This window comes from Mus caroli, unplaced genomic scaffold, assembly GCF_978045245.1.
Source record: "Mus caroli unplaced genomic scaffold, Mus_caroli_1 scaffold_17, whole genome shotgun sequence".
Lineage (NCBI taxonomy): Eukaryota > Metazoa > Chordata > Mammalia > Rodentia > Muridae > Mus > Mus caroli.
The window spans coordinates 88770826-88789216 of record NW_028227272.1 but is presented as its reverse complement, the minus strand read 5'-3'; the positions used below and the strand labels follow the sequence as shown (position 1 = coordinate 88789216).

Below are 18391 nucleotides of genomic sequence, written 5' to 3'. Positions count from 1 at the left end.
ATGGCTGTTTTATGGCTATGCCAAAAGTCACTGAATCACTTACTGTGATGGCCTCTCCTTCACATGGTAGTAAAGAGACTCAAAAATGGGGGATTTCAGAGTACTATTAGCTGAAGTATGAGATATTCACCTGAATAAATTGTAAAGAAAGGGTTATTCCTCCATAAAGATGCCTGTAACAGAAAGAAGAGGAGGAGGAGGAAGAGGAAGAGGAAGAGGAAGAAGAGAACTGGCAGAGGCTGAGAAGAGACCAGCATCTTGGGAAAAGTGTTCACAAATCTGGATATCTAACTTTTTATAATTATTTTGCTTTTTGTTTTGTGCCTTAGGCTGTCCTTTGGAGATAAACGGCAAAAACATACTTGGACCACTGACTGTAATTTCCTGAACTTGACGCCACAAATCTAAAGAGCTTGATTACTATTAATCTCATAGGAAACCAATCTGGGTAGCAAGAACCTTGTCTCGAAAAACAAAACAAAACAAAACAAAACAAAAATTCTAGGTATTTATTTTATTTGTATATTTGTCCTTTATTTATCTACTGGGGGAGGGGGGAGTATGTGCACATGTGCGGGCCTCTGTGTGTGTGTGTGTGTGTGTGTGTGTGTGTGTGTGTATACAACTTTTGGAAGCTGGTTTTCTGTTTCTGTCATTTGGGTTCCAAGGACTGAACTCTTTTATCACTGAGCCAACTTGCTGGCCCTCTTGAGTTTTATGATACAATAATATTTCCCAATTAAGTGATAAAACAAACAAAAGAGTAAACAAGTTAATGAGCCCAGAAAACACAAAAACATATCTCCCGGTAATCTAGAAAGAATTATTTCAAGATATATAAAAAAAAAGTAAAAAGTCAAAGAAAATGGACATTCTATATTTAACTGCAATTATAAAGTTTACTCATGTGATATACTAAACGTAGGAAGAGCATAAAGATGTTCAATTTGCTTTCTAAATTCTAAGAAGGCTCAGATTAATGTTTGCAAAACATGTTCAAAACATTCTTTCAAAACCGAAGTCAATACCCACCAAGTAGCACTACACAGCCAGCCTCTGGGCAGTCTGACCCTATCCTTTCTGCACAGCAAGCTTAGAGTGCTCTGCTGTTTCCATAGAAAGAACATGGACTCTAGTTTCTCCTAAAAACTGCAACTCCCCAACTGTCTCAGCTTCACACACAAGGAAATATGCCATCATAGAGGAGCATGCCACCTACTACAGGGTGCCTCCTACTCCAGTGTGCCACCTACTACAGCCTGTCACCTACTACAGCCTGTCATCTACTACAGCATGCCGCCTCTAAAGCAGAAAGTTATTGGGTAAATGATACAGAGGAGGAAAAAAAAAAAAACTTTCAGGAGACTGTCTTTGCCCTTTTCTCTCATAACCTTTTATTAAATGTTTTTCCAACCTTACATAGAAAACACCCACATTTTATACCAAAACAAACAAACAAAAAACAAACAAACAAACCCCAAACCAACCAAATCAGTCTCCTGTGTGACATGAAATCTGCTATGTAACACATGCTGTCTGTTTTACATCTGGGTAGTAGTAGGTCCATACTCAAGGATTCTAGATGAAGTTCCCAGAACCACAAGGAATCAGTTAAAGGATTTTTATTATTCTATGTGGAAATAAGAATAAAATTTCATGTTGAGCAAAGTGAGGTAGCAAACTTGAAGCAGACAGACATCTGTCCCTTATGGAGCCACCACTGCCAAGGACAAGAGAGGTCCCAGGAAGGCTTTTTCACGGTGTCCTCTGACACTGCACAACGTTTGCATCTCTCAGCCCTGTAAACTACAGAGCCCCAGGGACTACAGCATGCCCCATGTGCCCTTTAGACAACTCAGCTTGTCTAAAAAAGCTGAAACCTGACTTTCTGTAAAATGAGGTGTAACAAGAAAGCTATAGATTTAAAAGTTTAAACTGATATTTCAAGAGCATGAGTTTGAGATGTGTTGGTTGTATGTAAGACACATTTTATAAACAAATTTATGGTAAACAAATTTGGTCACTGAACGAAGATGCTAAATAGTAATTTAGCTGGGCATACTGGTGGGGTGAATGCCTTAAATTCCAGCACTCCAGAGGCAGAGGCAGGGCATAGTGAGTTCGAGGACGATCAAGGCTACACAAAGAGACCCTGTCTCTAAAAATAAATAAACGAATATACAAATAAACGAGGGGGGAGAGAGAGAAATAATAGTAATTTGGTAGCAATACTCACTATCAAAATCTGCTCTTGGCTAGCATACTGGTTAGATGGTTTGCTTGACCCCATCCAGAGGTTAATTCTTAAAGTTCCCATCAAATTTTTCGAGTCTCGAATTTTAGGCATGTCAAGTCAGGAATCTCCAGCACAGGAAGGAGCCTGTAGGCCAGGGTGTTGTATGTCTGCCTCCCCAACTTTCCTTTATAAGATGATGGCAAAGTGTAACTGTTACAGTGAGATTCTTGTCTTGGGGGCAATGAGGCGCATCTTGAGTCCTATGTAGAGACCGTGTGGGAACCGGGTGAACATTGCTCAGACTACCACTGGCTATAGTTGTCTCCATCTGATAAGCTATCTGTTTAAATGCATGGAAAATAGCCACTGTGAAATGGAGCAAGAGTCTCACGTTTCTAAGAGCGCAGAATGAAGGGTGAAGGATGTGGATCTGAGGTCATGTGTTAAACCCAAAGTTGCCAGCAGTGCTGTGATTCTAAGTAGGGTAACTTATTATTTATTTTGCAGTGGGATTAAACCCATGGCCTCATTCATGGTAGGCAAACGGTCTATCATTGAGCTAGCTGGTGCTATGAGTTTTAATATTCTGGTTCCAATATGAAACAAAGGCCTGCGGTCTGCCTACAGCAAGATTCTGTCCTCATTTTAGATGAAAACTCAAGACTTTCCATAGCTCATCAGACAGATAAGATAAAAAGCTAATTCTTCCTAAGGTAAAGAACATGGGGAAGACCTTTAGAGAATAATGAATCTAGGAGAAAGAATAAAAGTAGATTCTGTGATTATGTGTGTATAGAAATACAAAAAATCCTCAGTCTTTATTGTCTCAGTCAAAACAAAATGCATTTATACCTACAAAAGCAAGCCATGTGTAGTGCGGTGAGGCCAGCGAGTGACAGCCCGGGCAGCAATCCTCACCGGATCCATGCGCACCCACAGTCAGCTGCTTCACGTGGGCTTGGTGTCCCAGGCAACTCACCTTAAAGCGGTATTAGCAGCCGGCAGTCAACGGCTCTGTCTTCTTGCCTGGGAGTGCACAACCTCCACGAACATGAAATAAATCTGCTGAGCCCTGACTTACTGCCGGGGCCTTTGAGAAAAGAGCAGGTGTGTACCTGCGGGCGACCACGCCGGCCCTGCACCTCTCTGGGAACAGGAGGAGTGCATCTTACAGCATTTGTGCAGATGCCCCGGAAGTACTGCTGTCTGCTGCAGAGGGACTGACTCAGAAACGCCAAGGGTCAGGCCGAGGCTCCTTCTGGTGTAGTTCCTACAGAAATCATGCTTGCTATTGAACACATGCTCTAAAGTCAGGGGAAAACCGCTTTGTATTTTCCAGCATGGTGGACATAAAGAGAAACAGCAGGAGATCTCATTTCTGTTTTGGTTTCCACAGATTTCAGAGGAATTCCAGAAACAACAAACCTCAGTCAACACAGCGCCTTCATTGGACCCCCGTGAATGGACGTTAAAGGATCAACAACACAGCTATGATTTGCATTTGCCATATGAACTTTACTGGTAATAAGAAGCCAAAATAAGAATGTAAAAGGCAAAAAGAAATGTTATAATTTCAAAATAAGCCTATTTGGGAAAGGGCCAGTTTGTGTGGGGGAAGCTAAGAGCTTCTGACACCACACGCAGCAGCGTCAGTCACACACACACACACAGAGTCACAAGAGAGTGACTCAGCCCATCTGATGGTGCTCTCTGTAGCAATGGCAACAGCTATGAGCACTAACATCTCTAGCCCACAGATCTGAGTGTCAGTCACAAGCCTTTGCCTGAGCATCTTTCCCTAGCATCTGAACAGAGTCTTAGGCCAGACTAGTAGAAAAGCAATCATTAAGGAAAGTGCTGTGCTCCTCCTGTGTTCCGAAGCTGATGGTCCTCAACGGTTTATATCCAGGCACTACCTGGACACTCTGTGAGACTGTTCCCATGTTAAATCCTTTCTGCGCAATACAGCGGTAAGTTACAATCAGAGCAAACCTGAACAGCTTTTATTGTACTGGGGACAGAGAACTCAAAGAGGCACCTCCAATACTGACATAACACACACGCACACACACACACACGCGCGCACACACACACACACACACACACGCGCACACACACACACATACACCAACAGGAAAGCAATGTGAAGAGAAACACACGTCGGCTACATAGCACTCCCCTAAGGGTGAGGACTTTCCTGGAATTGTACAATTGAGCAAGTTCATTCCTCAATGCTGAAAGAACTGCACAAATACTTTAACTGGGATGTCTAGACAATTTGGCATGGACTCTTAATCCAAAGGGCAACAACAAAAACCCCTCAACTATACTTTCTAGTTTAAAATTTTCTTTTAGTAGTAAAGGGGTTTTATTTCTGAGTATTAGGGGCTAAATGGGCCATACAGAGTAAATTATAAGGAATTTTAAGGTTAGAAAACTAAAGTGAATATTTTTGGAATGTAATGTAATATCCACTGTCTCATCTAACTACCTATGTATGTATGTATCATTCAGTCATTCATTCATTTATTTCTAAAAAAGGATCTCATTATGTAGCCTCAGCTGTCCCTGCACTCAGAGGTCCACTTGCTTCAGCCTACCAAGTGCTGGGATTTAAGGTGTGTGCCACTATGGCAGTGTGACAAAGCCATCAACAGCTGTGCCACAGACAGAGCCATGACCCCAATGAACTAATACAGCTGAAAGGCATTTAAAGTGAGGGAGATAAGACAGGTTACACTCCAGGCGATCACTAAGGAGTGGCAGGGAAATTTCAGCTTTAAAAGCACCTGGTTAATCCTCAGTGAACACAGAGAAGAGAACACGTTAGGCCTGGCTTTGGATGTGACATGTTTATAAATAGGCAAAAAAAGAAAGGTATAAAACCATCCTGTGAGCAGGGGCAGGGGCAGGGCCCTAACACAGGCTAACTTACAGACCTCAGAGAAAGCAAGCACAACTGGAGGGGCAGGGGGCACCACGACAGCCTTCACACAGAGGCCCTGAACCACTGCTCACAAGCCAAGCAAAGGGGAGGCCGCGCAGCGCCCAGGAGTCACCTTCAGCTGGTTGTTGAAAACATCAATCTCCTGCAGCTTTGACCTGGTCTCTCTCTCCACCTCGTCCAGCTGCTCCCGGAGCTGCTGCCGGGCCAGCTCCTTCGCTTCCAAGGCTCTTTTGAGGGTAAGAAGCGAGTCTCCTATTTCAGAAGAGCACACAGGTTAGGAGAACTTTAGCTAACAGTGAGGAACATGTTCAACTTTCATGTTACTGAAGGGAATTCTTGCTGATGCAGGGGAGGGAGGGAGGGAGGGAGGGGGCACTACTCAGGGGTAAACAAATGCCTGAGGGCAGCATGCCTGAACAAAAGTCACCTCTCCCAGCACTCCGATGTGTATCAACAGAACAAACAAACGTGCAGATCAGTAAGACACCTACTCTGCACACTGTCCTGCTGGACTTGTTTCAACTGGTCACTGAGTAGCTGTTTCTCTGGAAGAAGTCTTCCAAGCATTTGCTGAGATTCCTAGGGGAGAACAAAGGAAACAGCAGGTGAGTGAGTGACCCTGAGATCCCAGGGTCCTTCCCCTGCCACTTCCCACCTCACCCGCATCTTTTGCACATTGCCCTGCCACGCCTTTGGTTCTGCTTACGTGGGTGGGTGTGACATACCTCGCATTTATAAGCTTTAAGAAATGAAAGAAACTCCCACTCTCTTAACTGCAGAGATGCAGCACAAAGGCCACAGCTGGCTGCAGGTTAGCACGGTGGGGTCGGGTGGGGGTCAGCCTCGGCTGGCTCTGTTCTGCATGTGGCACTCACTAGCTTCAACTGAGGCTGCTTATGCCTGCCGTTAGACACACAATTCAGAAGGACATTTGTCAAAACTAGAATCCTAAATGCTACTCAAGTTTTGCCGTCACAAAGGAATTTTAAACTTAAGAGTCCTGAACTACCCTCTTTTTCTGTCCCCCCCACCTCTTTTTTAATTTAGCACAGAAAAAAGTTGAAACCAAACTACATAAGGGAGACTATTTGGAATTTCAGTGGTACTGTGCCAAGCACAGTATTTGTTGACTTTCAGCTGTAATGATCTGGTAGTCACTTTAGTAAACTGGCAGCCTTGCTGGCTTACTTGACATTTATTTTTACCTTAGTGGGGAAAAATGACTCTTGTGAGAAAATAAAATGCCTTACTTAAGAATTTCCTGTAGAGGCCCAGATCCAGTCTCTCTGGCACCCACTTGTAGACACACACTGGCATTTGCAGAATGAACTGTGCTAGGCCTGCACGGTAGGAGGTTAACTCAATAGAGGGATTCAGGGACCTCTTCGGCCTCTGAATGACCCACAGCAGACTTTCACAAACCCAACACACAGCAGACCTTTGTCCTGGAAAGCAAAGCCCACCCAGTGGGTTCAACCCCATCAGGAGGAACCTGCACCATTTTCCACCCACTGAGATGTCCCCCACGGAAATGGCTCCTTACAAAGCATAGCCCAGGCTGGGCATGGCTCAGAGGGTAAGAGCAGGGCTGTTTTCACAAAGGACCAGCAAAGGATTCAGCACTCCTCCATAGCCATGCATTCACAGGCACAGATCCACACACAGACACAGGGACTTACAGACACACAGACACACATCCGGACACAGATACAGAGACAAACAAACACACAGACACACACAGACACAGGGACTTACAGACACACAGAACCAGAGACTTACAACCACACAGACACACACACACACAGAGACTTACAAACACACAGACACACACAGACACAGAGACTTACAACCACACAGACACACACACAGACACAGACACAGAGACTTACAAACACACAGACACAAATCTAGACACACAGAGATACAGAGACACTTAGACACATACCCAGAGACACAGACACACAGAAGTAAAGTAAATCTTTAAAAAAACTTTAGCTCCAAGTTTCTCCAATAGGTCACGTCAACACCAAGCGTGCCAGGACTGACTACAAAGGCAGAGCGCCAATGCACAGGAGGCACAACAGCAGCCAGCCTCACTGCCTGTGTGCTTCTCTTCCTCAGAGCATAGCTGCGGTCACCTCACCAGTAATCCAGGATCTGCATCTACCAATGATGAACACTCTTGTGTTTGGTACTAAATGTGTTCAGTCAGAAAACACTCAGTCACAATAATGGCATACTGAGCACACGATCTTTACTCTAAATATCTTTGGGTAGTATTTGCCCAGATTTCTGAGTAATAGTTAATTCTAAAAGCTACTAGGGCCCACCACTAGGCAGAGGCAAGTGGATCTCCTTGAGTTCAAGGCCAACCAGAGCTAGAGTGAGACTCACAAACAAACAAACAAACAAATAAATAAATAAAATAAAATGAGCTACAATACAGAAGAACATACTTCAAAAAAAGTAAACATAGTTTTTAACATTTGAAAACAACTTCTGGCCATGAACTGCTCATCCTCGTTACTTTCCGTGATCACAGCCTCAATCTCAAACTGATGCTACTTTCAAGTACAGGAAACCACAACAGAATGGAAGGGACCCTCTTCTGAGGGAGGATGCGCCTCTCTGGGTGATCACAGTGGTCACAGGGGGAGGAGTCTAACTCAGGAGTGCGTTTGCCTCAAGTGCAAGCAGAAGGAAGGCCTGTGTGTGGCCCCAGTGTGGCACAGCCACCAATGCAGAAGGCACAGATCTGTAAGGAAGCTGGAACTCCACCCTGAATCAGCTTGCTCTAACTGGCTAACTGGACACGCTAAGGTGAAAAAGAGTGCATATGTTTTTCAGGTGTATATGGGAATATTCACTAAGCTTATACTTGATCCAAAGTCTCAATACATTTATAAGGACTAAATTCACACAAAATATTTTTTCAGATAACATAAGTAAACAAGAAACAAATAAGTACTTAAAAGCTAAACAATATAAGTCTTCTTAGAAATCAAAGAAATGACAAAAGTCAATAAATGAAAACATAATGTCTAAAATCTAGTGGAATGTAGCTATGGCTGTGGCAATGATATTTATAACTCAAAATATTTGAATCAGAAACAAATTAAGGCCTAAATTAAATTATCTAAGCCTTCTGCTAATAAATCGTGAAAAATAAAATTAAACTCTAAATAAGTAAATGGAAACAAAAACAATAAAGAAAAGCACTTAAGCTGATGGAATATAACAAAAACACATCACAGAGAAAAATCAATATAGACAAGAGCTTGTTTGAAAAATATCAATAAAGCCAGAGATGGTGGCACACACCTTTAGTCCCAGCACTCTGGAGGCGGGGCAGGCAGATTTGAGGCCAGCCTGAGCTATAGAGCCAGGACCCGGAACAGCCAAAGGTCCAGAGTGGAACTGTCTAGAACCAAACCAAACCAAACCAAACCAAAAGAAGGGAGGGAGGGAGGGAGGGAGGCAAGAAAACAATAAGACCAATAAACTTCCTGATTGGTGGATGGATGGAGGAAGGCACAAGCAGGGAAGCAGGAAGGAGAGCAGGGAGGCTGGGGAGGGAGAGCAGGGAGGCTGGGGAGGGAAGCAGGAGGAGGAGCTGAGCCAGTGGAAGAGAGTGTGAGGCAATGGTAGCCACAAAGAAAGAAGACAGACAACACTACAGATGTTACAGACTGACAACTCTATGAATATGTATTGATCATTTAGATGATTGAACAAGCTAATTAAAATATACATTATTGAGAAGGCTCAAGAAGAAATGAAGTTTTTTCCCTTTTCTTGGTTTCCAAGCAGGGTTTCTCTGTGTAGCCCTGCTTGTCCAGGACCTTGCTCTGTAGACCAGGCTGGCCTCAAACCTGCCTCTGCCTCTCTAGTGCTGAAATTAAAGGCCTGTGCCATTGCCCAGCTTGAATAGGTTTTCAATTAACAAGTCCTGCAACAAAGAAACCCCAGAGCCTTCACTACTAATTGTCACCAAAACGTTTCAACATCAACATTTCTAGAATGCAGGAAGAAGAAAATTCAGTACCAATTATGTTCTGAGGCCCGTATTAACCTGATACCAAAACCATATGAGGACATTCACAAGAAAATGGCCAATCAATATCTCCATGAATGTGCATGAGAAACCCCTGATAAAACAATAGCAAATAGAACCTAAGAAAATGTTTATAAATTATACACTGTGACTAAGTGTGCTTAGTCAGAAATGGACCCCTATTCAAATGTTCAAAATTCAATCACTATGAATTACCCTATTGACAAAATAGAGGGAAGAAACGTCTGTCACCTTAATAGATGTCAAACAAAACAAGGGCCCAACTAGCCACCTATCCATGACTAAAGCCCAAGAAGAGCCCTTACTTTTTATATAACATATATACAGAAAGAATATATATATATATACACATATATGAAATATACATATTGTATTTATATAACAATATATATACTAGAGATCCTGTTCAATGTAGTAAGATTGAAAACAAAAGAAGAAAGGAAAGCACACACAAAAAAGGAAGATACCCAGGCTAGAGAAGGAAGACCTTACAGATTACATGGGTACTCAAAGGCCCTGCTGCAATGTGAAATAACCCAAGACGAGGTCATGTAATCTGACAGTGTTAAAATGACTCGTCTTGTCAGACTAAGCTATCAATGCAATGCAATTTCAACATAAGTGTGTGTGTGTGTTTATGTGTGTGTGCTTAATTTAAAAACAAATCCCAAGAAGCTATTCCTACATTTGGAAATGTAAAGGATTACGTAAGATAACCTTCAGTTAACTTTCAGCGGCTACCGAGGAACTTCAAGGGGAGTTTTCAGACAATGGTGCCAAGGGTCTGTCTATATGGGAAGAAGATCGGCCTTAACTCATCTTCACCTGCATGGACTATCAACTCCAAGTGGATTCGGACCCAACCACAAGTGACAGCTCAAAGACAGTGCAGAGGATGCACTTATCTCGTAATTTCTTAGAACCAAAGGAGAATTAGCAGGCTGGACCTTATCAAACAAAAACATCTGCCCTTAGAAAAACATCACAGAATGATTAGGCAAGTGGGCCTGTAGGCTCACGCTTGTGAACCAGCACTTGGAGAGCAGAGGCCCCAGGCACAAAGCAGGCCTGGCCTACAGAGTTTCAGACCAGCCAGGGATACAGGGCAAGATCCTGGCAAGATCCTATCTCAAACACCAACCAAACAAAACAGCACAAGCGAAGAGCGTAAGTGAAATCTGGGGCTGAAAACGTCATACATCAGCGAAACAAGTCATCTGGCTTGCTGATAGGAAAACGTGTAAGGAACTCAACATTCTTCAACCCAATCAAAATGGACCAAAGGTCTGCTCAAACCCTTCAACAAAACACACGGGAAATGGAAAACCAAAGCCACAGTGCTACGTCCCCACCCGAAGGGGTAAAGCTCAAAGGATCAGATGCTGGTAACACCGCTCACCTAGAGAGTAAATGTGCCAACACCACCGACGGTTGCTCACCAAACTTATGAATAGCAATTCACAGTGAAAAGTTTGCCTGAGGGCAACAAAACATTTCCACACGAGACCTGCACACAAATTCTCCCAAACTGGAGCCAGCACAACGGCTTAGCTGGTGAAGCCTCACCTAGTTGATGACCTGAACTCACATGGTAGGAGAGAAAACAACATCCTCGAGTTCACCTTTACACGCATGTTCCCTACATAAAAAGTAAAAATGTAGGAAAATGTTTTTAACTCCAAAACTGGGTAAATGGTGGAATGCTACCCTAGAGAGAAAAGGGAACTACTTACTCACTCAACATGAATAAACCTGCCGAGAGGACGGGTCTCACACGGACAGACCACCTGGACAGTGCCAGCATCCAACAGGAAGGCAGCAAGATGAAGGCAGAGATGCTCCAGCACTCCCCTGTACCCACCTAGTCAGCTAGCCCGCACTCTCACACACCTACGGAAACACTTGATCCACGAACTTACTGCAATTATCAAAGTAAGGCCAGCATCCCACTGATGAACATCATGTCCCTTGAGACCTGGTTCCTACCTGCTTCAGCCAGTAGTCTTGGTTCTTGGTGCTATAACTTGCTTCCCATAGCCTGGGACACCCTTGGGCAGTCACTGCTCTTTCCTTGTCTTGAGCTCGCTCCCCAGATATCCCCAGAGCTCAGCCCATGATTACTTTCAGATCTCTGCTCAAATGTTGCCAAGATCCCTCCTCCTGTCACCACCCAGCCTCTATGGCACTTTCCATATCCTACTGGTGCCAAGTTGATTCCTGATCTGAAACCCTGCCATCTAACACAATCATCTGAAATGCTTTGAAGATTGCCATGAAGCCTCAAGTGGGGAATTCAGCACCTGACCAGATAATCACTGTGATGGTTTGCATATGCTTGGCCCAGGAAGTGGCACAATTAGAAGGTGTGGCCTTGCTGGAGGAAGTGTGTCACTGTGGGAGTGGGCTTGGAGACCACTCCTAGCTGAGGAGGAGAAGTATGTTTCTGGCTTCCTTCCTTCAGCTGAAGATGTAGAACTCTCAGCCCCTCCTGCACCATGCCTGCCTGGATGCTGCCCTGCTCCACCTTGATGATAATGGACTGAATTAATGATAATGATAATTAACTTGATGATAATGGCCAGCCCAATTATATGCTGTCCTTTATAAGGCTTGCCTTGGTTGTGGTGCTTGTTCACAACAGTAAAATCCTAACTAAAACAATTACAGTGCAGATGCATTAAAAATATCACAAAATTATTTTCAGGTCATTCATGTAAGACATAATTTCATGTTTAAACTGGGTTCCTTTCCCTAAGACATTCATTATGATTATAAATATTCTAAGTAAAAAACAAAACAACAAAAAACCCCTGAAATTCTAACGTTCTGGCCCACCCCTTCTGTGCTTAGGTGGAGAGTGACTGGCCTGCCGAGAGCAGCTCCCAAAAGGCAGCCTCTAGTCTCAGTGGTTCTCCTGCAGCCTCAGCCCACAGGGACCTTGCCCATAGCAGTGTTAGGAGACAGTTATGGGTTTAAAAAACACAACCTAGTTGCTTCCTGCTGCCCCCAGCACCTAATGAAGGCTACATGGTGAGCCTTTGTTGAATAAGCGGGCGATTCAAGCTCAGCCGGGAACTCACCTGCAACTGCTGCTGTAAGTGAGTGATTTCAGCAATTCTTAGCTCTCTAGACTTGTTCGTGCTCTCGATTTCTTGCCTCTGGGTTGCCAGTCGACACCTGATATCCTGAAGTTTTCCTTCTAGCTGATGCTTTTTGTCATTCTTCAATAAAGGAAAATGACAGGGTCAGTGTGAGGTCAACGCCCCAGTGTGGGCTGACCCAGGGCGAGCCACACCCACCAGAGCTTCTAACTCAAACTCCAGAGTCTTCCTCCTCGCCTTCAGGACCACGGTGCCCTCCTGCTCCTTGTTCCTCTGATTCAGGAGTTCCTGTCTCCGGTTCCGTTCCCATTCAAGTTGTCGCTGCCGTTCCAGTTCCCGTTTTGCTGCCTGTGGTTATAGACAGCTTACTAATTCCTTAATTCTGACACTGTGCAATGTTGCTTTAAAAAAAAAATGCCTAGTAAGGCCTTTCTTCTAAAGGTGAAACATCTTCCATTGAAGGGCTCACCCAACACTGACTCTGAGTTACCTTACACAGGTGAGAACTGACAGAGCCCTTTCCACTCCAGCCCATTCCTCACGCCTCCCAGAAATCACAGTGGGCCAAGTAAACATGTCCTTTACAGACTCAAGGAAGAAGGAAATTTTTGTATTTAATAAAATCAAACTAAAATCCTCAAGGACAAAACCAAATAAACGATTTTCTTCTGTTGAAGAAGTTGCTATCTGTAAGTTGAAGGTCCCTTGTCGTGATGAGGACGGAGACCATCCCTAGGTGCCTGCATGGCATCACAGGTTAACCACCCTATCTAACTATTTGAGTGGAGTTTTGAATCTGGAGCGTTTATGCACTGGGCACACTCTAAACATTCTGTACTGGCTGGTTTTGTGTCAACTTGACCCAAGCTAGAGTCATCAGAGAGGAAGGAGCCTCGGCTGAGGAAATGCCCCGCTGAGATCCCTGGGCTGGTGGTCCTGGGTTCTATAAAAAAGCAGCCTGAGCAAGCCATGGAGAGCAAGCCAGAGAGCAGCACACTTTCACGGCCTCTGCATCAGCTCCTGACTCCAGGTTCCTGCCCTGTTTGATGTCCTGTCCTGACTGCCTTTGGAGATAAAGAGCAATGTGGGAATAAGAGCTGAGCAAACACTTTTCCGCCCCAACTTGCTTTTTTGGTCCTGTTGCAGTGATAAAAACCCTAAGACAACATCTCCAGTTTTAAAAGCCCAGGATTCTCATCTTCCTAATCACGCATTTTCTTCTTAAACATAAAGGCTGTAGTTTCAAAGTATCAACCTAGTCTATACTGACTGCTAGGCAGTGTACATGGCACTTAGTGTGTCTACCTCTCACGAAGCAAGCTCTCAGATATACTGTGACACCTTGGAGGACAGACAGAGCATTGGGCCATCTCTGTATCTTCAGGGACCAGTGATGTCCGCATATGCTCAGCCCTGCTGTGTTCAATCCCCAGCACCAAATAAATGCACATAAAACCCTGTTAGTATCTGCATATATTTGCTTGAACAAAAAGCTGCTAACAACTACAAACTGTTTCTAAAGCATTAACTAGGAGATAATACCAAAACTATTTTTTTTTTTTTTTTTTTTTTTTTTTTGGTTTTTCGAGACAGGGTTTCTCTTTGTAGCCCTGGCTGTCCTGGCAAAACTATTTTTTAAGATTAATTTTTATTTTATGTGTATAGGTGTCTTGCTTGCATGTATGTTTCAAGGTGCAGATCCCCTAGAATCTGAGCTACCTAGACAGTTGTGAACTGCCCATGGAGGTGCTGGCAATTGAACTCTGGTCCTCTGGAAGAACAGCCAGAGCTCTTAACCACTGAGTCATCCCTCCAACCCCACCAAAACATTTTTTAATAAGGAAAACCTTGTCTTGATATTTGGTTCACATAGAAGGGCGGTGCCTTTTGTAGCAATACACTCAGACAAGACAGACAAGAACTGGCTTCCACTATCCGGGTCCTGCACCAAAGTCACCCCTTCTGTTAAGAGGCGAATAAAGACAGTATATACATTAGCTCTCCCGGGGAGAGTGGGAGGAGAGTGGCTGGGTCCTGACACATTCTGGAATAGAGGGTGAAGCCTGAGCAACTCTGGATACCCAAGCCTCACAAGGGCGGGCCGGCGCACTGCTCACTCACCTCGCGCCTCTCGATCTCCTTCCTCCTCTCCTCCTCTCGCTGCCGCTCCAGCTCCCGCTGCTTCTCCAGCTGCTTCTCCAGCTCCAGCTGTCGCTTGCGCTCCTGCTCCTGGCGCTCCCGCTCTTTCCTCTCCTGCTCCGCGCGCTCCAGCTGAGCCAACCGCTCCTGCTCTTTGCGCTGCTGCTCCAGGAGGGCTTGCCTGCGTTTCTCCAGCTCCAGATTGCCTCGCTCGAAGTTCTCCCGCTTCTTATCTTCAAATGTCACTTAAACAAAGGAGACACCAGCGATGGGAATGTCATTGCCAAAGAAAAACTCAGGTGCATAATGGAATACAAACCCAAACCCAGAACTGCCCAGGTTCCTAGGATGTCCGTGACTACTGCAGATAAAAAAGCAAAGCCAAAATATCCTGACAGTGTCCTATCCTGTTTTAAATCATAAATTGATCTTTACAGAAAAAGACAATCCCAAAGCTAAGAAATTTGTGTTTGACGACGACACTTCATTTCCACCGTTAGCATTAGCAGAGTGTGGCAGTCTCACACACAGGACAGATATTTCTGTCCCCTCAGCCCCACTCTTCCGACTCATTCTTTGGAGATGCATCTTCCACACTCTTCTCCATGATGGCCAACCACAGGTAGGCTTAGCATGCACACACAAACTCTCCACGTTCTCGGGTCTCCGGAGTGACTTGTTTTTCTGTACCTTAAACCTTAATAGAGGCCGGGTGTGGTGGCGCACGCCTTTAATCCCAGCACTCGAGAGGCAGAGGCAGGTGGATTTCTGAGTTGGAGGCCAGCCTGGTCTACAAAGTGAGTTCCAGGACAGCCAGGGCTACACAGAGAAACCCTGTCTCGAAAAACAAAACAAAACTAAAAACCTTAATAGAAACCATGTGTGGTAGCATGCACCTGCAATCCCAGCATGCACTCAGACTCAGGAAGATTGCTGTGAGATCGGCCAGCTTGAGTCACATACCAAGACTTTCACATTGCAGAAAACAACCAACATAATATGATATTCCTGAGAGTATAATCATAGTAATATTTAAATTTCTCAGTATACTTAACATGCAGCCTTGCTCATAGGTCATTTACAACAGGTATTTTATCACTGAACCAAACTGAAAAGCATTTGGAAGAGCTGAATGCCTCAGGCAACCAATATGAGGGAAGCACAGAAACCGCAGCCCCGTGACACTGGCAAGGACATAGTTAGAACAGAGAGCCTCAATAAATTTAAACTGCTTCTGAGCAGCACTGTCATCTCATTAATGATTCAGAGCCATGTATTCGCAGACTAATTTACTAGCATAATAGATTTGCCATTAAACTGAGGGTTATTTAAAAATCAGCTCACATTAAAACTACCGTATGTTCCTTAGGTTAGCAAAATAAAATAATGATAGGTGACTCGTTTTCACTGCTGCATTGGTGCTACCAAGAAACCACCGTAACAGTAAAGTTGGTGTTCTCTATTCCATAGAAAACACCTATAAAAGTTTTGTTTCACAGGAAGCAATCAGCTCCCACGTCAAGGATGGACTACAGGTGCATTACAACACTCATCAGCAATTCCAAAAGTTCCTGCGCCCGCCTCTGGGCGGCTACAGCCCCGCCAAGCGTCAGAAACTAAGTGTGTCCGTCTGTGTCTGCGTCTTGTGTCTTGTGTCTTGTGCTAGAGATCTCCCTCGGCTACTCAGCTCCAGGGGCCACTCACCAGGCAGTTTCTTCTCTGGCTGCTGCTCATCCTCTGACGATGGCTCCTCAGGCAGCCTCTGATCCACAGAAGAAGAGCTTATGACGGACATCCCACTGCCAGAGCGAACTCTTCTGCGAAAGACAGGAAGACAACACATAAAGCTGTGGGCAGCACTGCACCGGGCAGAAGGAAGGGAGGGAGGGCTGACTATCTATCTCACAAGCTTGCTCGAGCTGGTACTGTAGAGATGCAGCTCAGCGCTGGCGCATGTGCGCACGTGTCAGGGTCTGGGCTTGCTCTGATCCCCAGTCCTCTGCAGCCCATCACGCTCCCCAAAGCCAATGGAGAATTTAGAACAACCCATGGGGGCCATGGGACCAATCAGTGCTGAAGTAACTCTCAGCTTCCCCAAGGCAGGCACCAGCGCCGCTGACTGCGGTCAGAGGCTTCCCTCTAGAAACGCTACTTTAGTCCCTCCTAAGCACAACATATACTTGTCATTCTGAAAACAAATCAACTCATTTATGTATAAGTGTCACATTATACCCTTAACCCTTGTCAACCCTAAAACCTTCCTTCGGCTGGGTGTGGTGGCGCAGAAGGCCAAGGAAGGCAGAGCCCTAAGAACTCAAGGCCAGCTCGATCCACACAGTGAGTTCTATGACAGCCAGGACTACAGATCGAGAGCCTGTCGCAACGAAGAGAAGCAAAAAAAATCTCATTCTTTTTACCGCCATCCTGAAAGTTCCCGAGGCTGTGAGGTTTTGCTGCCCGCCGCTCCCAGCCTGTAGAGTTGCATTTTGCTCCCACTGCCACACGAAGCAGATATTCATGGCTCCATGGCTCGTCATTTAACGAGACTGTGCCCAAACCTCATGTGAAATCTTGAGGACTCCTCATATAAACTCTTACCAGGTAAACGGAACATTCTGGGATGATGGGTTTATACACTACCATGTGGGAAGGGGTGACAGTCACTGGAGGCGTCTCCTGACTATATCTTGGGGTGCTCTTGCCATCTCCTGAGTCTGTTTATTCCAGGACAATTTTTAAGAATTATTTTCCTGATCATAATTTCTACATTACCAGCATTTTTGTTACTTCCTGACTGTGTGTGATTTGCAGGTGTGATCTCTGATTTCCTACCTGTCTGCTCACTCAGGTTCTCCTTCACTGTGAGCTTACAATTTCTGGTTGAGCTTTGGTAACAGGAGGGCACAAACATGAACAGTTTTGGTCTTGTACTTGATGGCTCCTGCTGTAGGGAGTACAGTAGACCAGAGCGAGACCAGGCTCAACAGGGAGCTGAGATAAATCCTACAATTCATGAAGAGTTGACCTTCATGCCAGCAAAGGAAACAGCCAGGTTTGGAATGCATGCAAAATTCTTTCAAGAATAAAACGTGACTTACCTAAAGGAAGGAGGGATGTATTCTGGAGGCAGGACGGGCGGCAGTGGCTGACCAGACATGGCAACATCAATTAGGTGCATAGCTAGGATAAATTCTTCTGCAGTGAGTTTTCCATCTTGATCAATGTCAGAAAGATTCCTAATTCAACAGAAAATTCATGCAATCCAGTTCACAAAAATGCAGAGGTCTTACTATTCACCAGCAAGTTGCAAGTTCTATTTCCTTACTCTGATCCTGAGCCAAGAGACTCCTTCAGCATGCCAGCTTATAGAACCAGTTCTGTTTCAGACTACTGGAAGGATAAAAAAGATCATCCACACAGTTGGACTGTCTTCAGCATTCGGCAGATGCTAACTATAATTGTAACAATCCTCTTCTAGATCCTTGCAAGACCATTTAAACCATATTATACTTAAGTACTAGTGTTAAAATTCTACTCTACCTGCTAGACAAAGGGCTGACAAAATAAAGGATAACACAGCAAATTATTTCATGGTCTATAAGACACAGCAGCCCTGTCATACCAAACTTAACTCTTGACAAGAAGTGATGGACAACATGTAAGTGAATGGGCATGTCTGTGTTTACTATAAAACCTCTACAAAAATTGGAGCAGTCAGGTTCTACCCAGGGGCCATTCACCTATCTAGGGGTTGATCTCTCTAGTCTCTAGTCCACCTCTGGAGTTGGGGGCATTTCTCCCACCTCATTCTAACAATCCAATGATCATCAGCCTTAAAGATGAACTTGTCCAAGTAGTCAATGTAGTAAACAGCTGATTTTTCAATCACAATC

At 44.6% G+C, this 18391-nt stretch overlaps 1 protein-coding gene across 3 annotated transcripts in view; it reads right to left on the bottom strand.

The window, feature by feature from the left end:
• Itsn1 (intersectin 1) overlaps positions 1–18391 on the bottom strand; it is a 188141-nt gene that overhangs the window by 84540 nt on the left and 85210 nt on the right. For all 3 annotated transcript variants that reach the window (XM_029470690.2, XM_085832140.1, XM_085832141.1), the window contains 7 exons: positions 17597–17734; positions 16203–16315; positions 14481–14743; positions 12558–12707; positions 12339–12479; positions 5675–5762; positions 5296–5435 (listed from right to left, as the gene is read on the bottom strand). In XM_029470690.2, the coding sequence (XP_029326550.1) occupies positions 5296–5435; positions 5675–5762; positions 12339–12479; positions 12558–12707; positions 14481–14743; positions 16203–16315; positions 17597–17734 (1033 nt within the window). The remainder of the gene's footprint in view (positions 1–5295; positions 5436–5674; positions 5763–12338; positions 12480–12557; positions 12708–14480; positions 14744–16202; positions 16316–17596; positions 17735–18391) is intronic.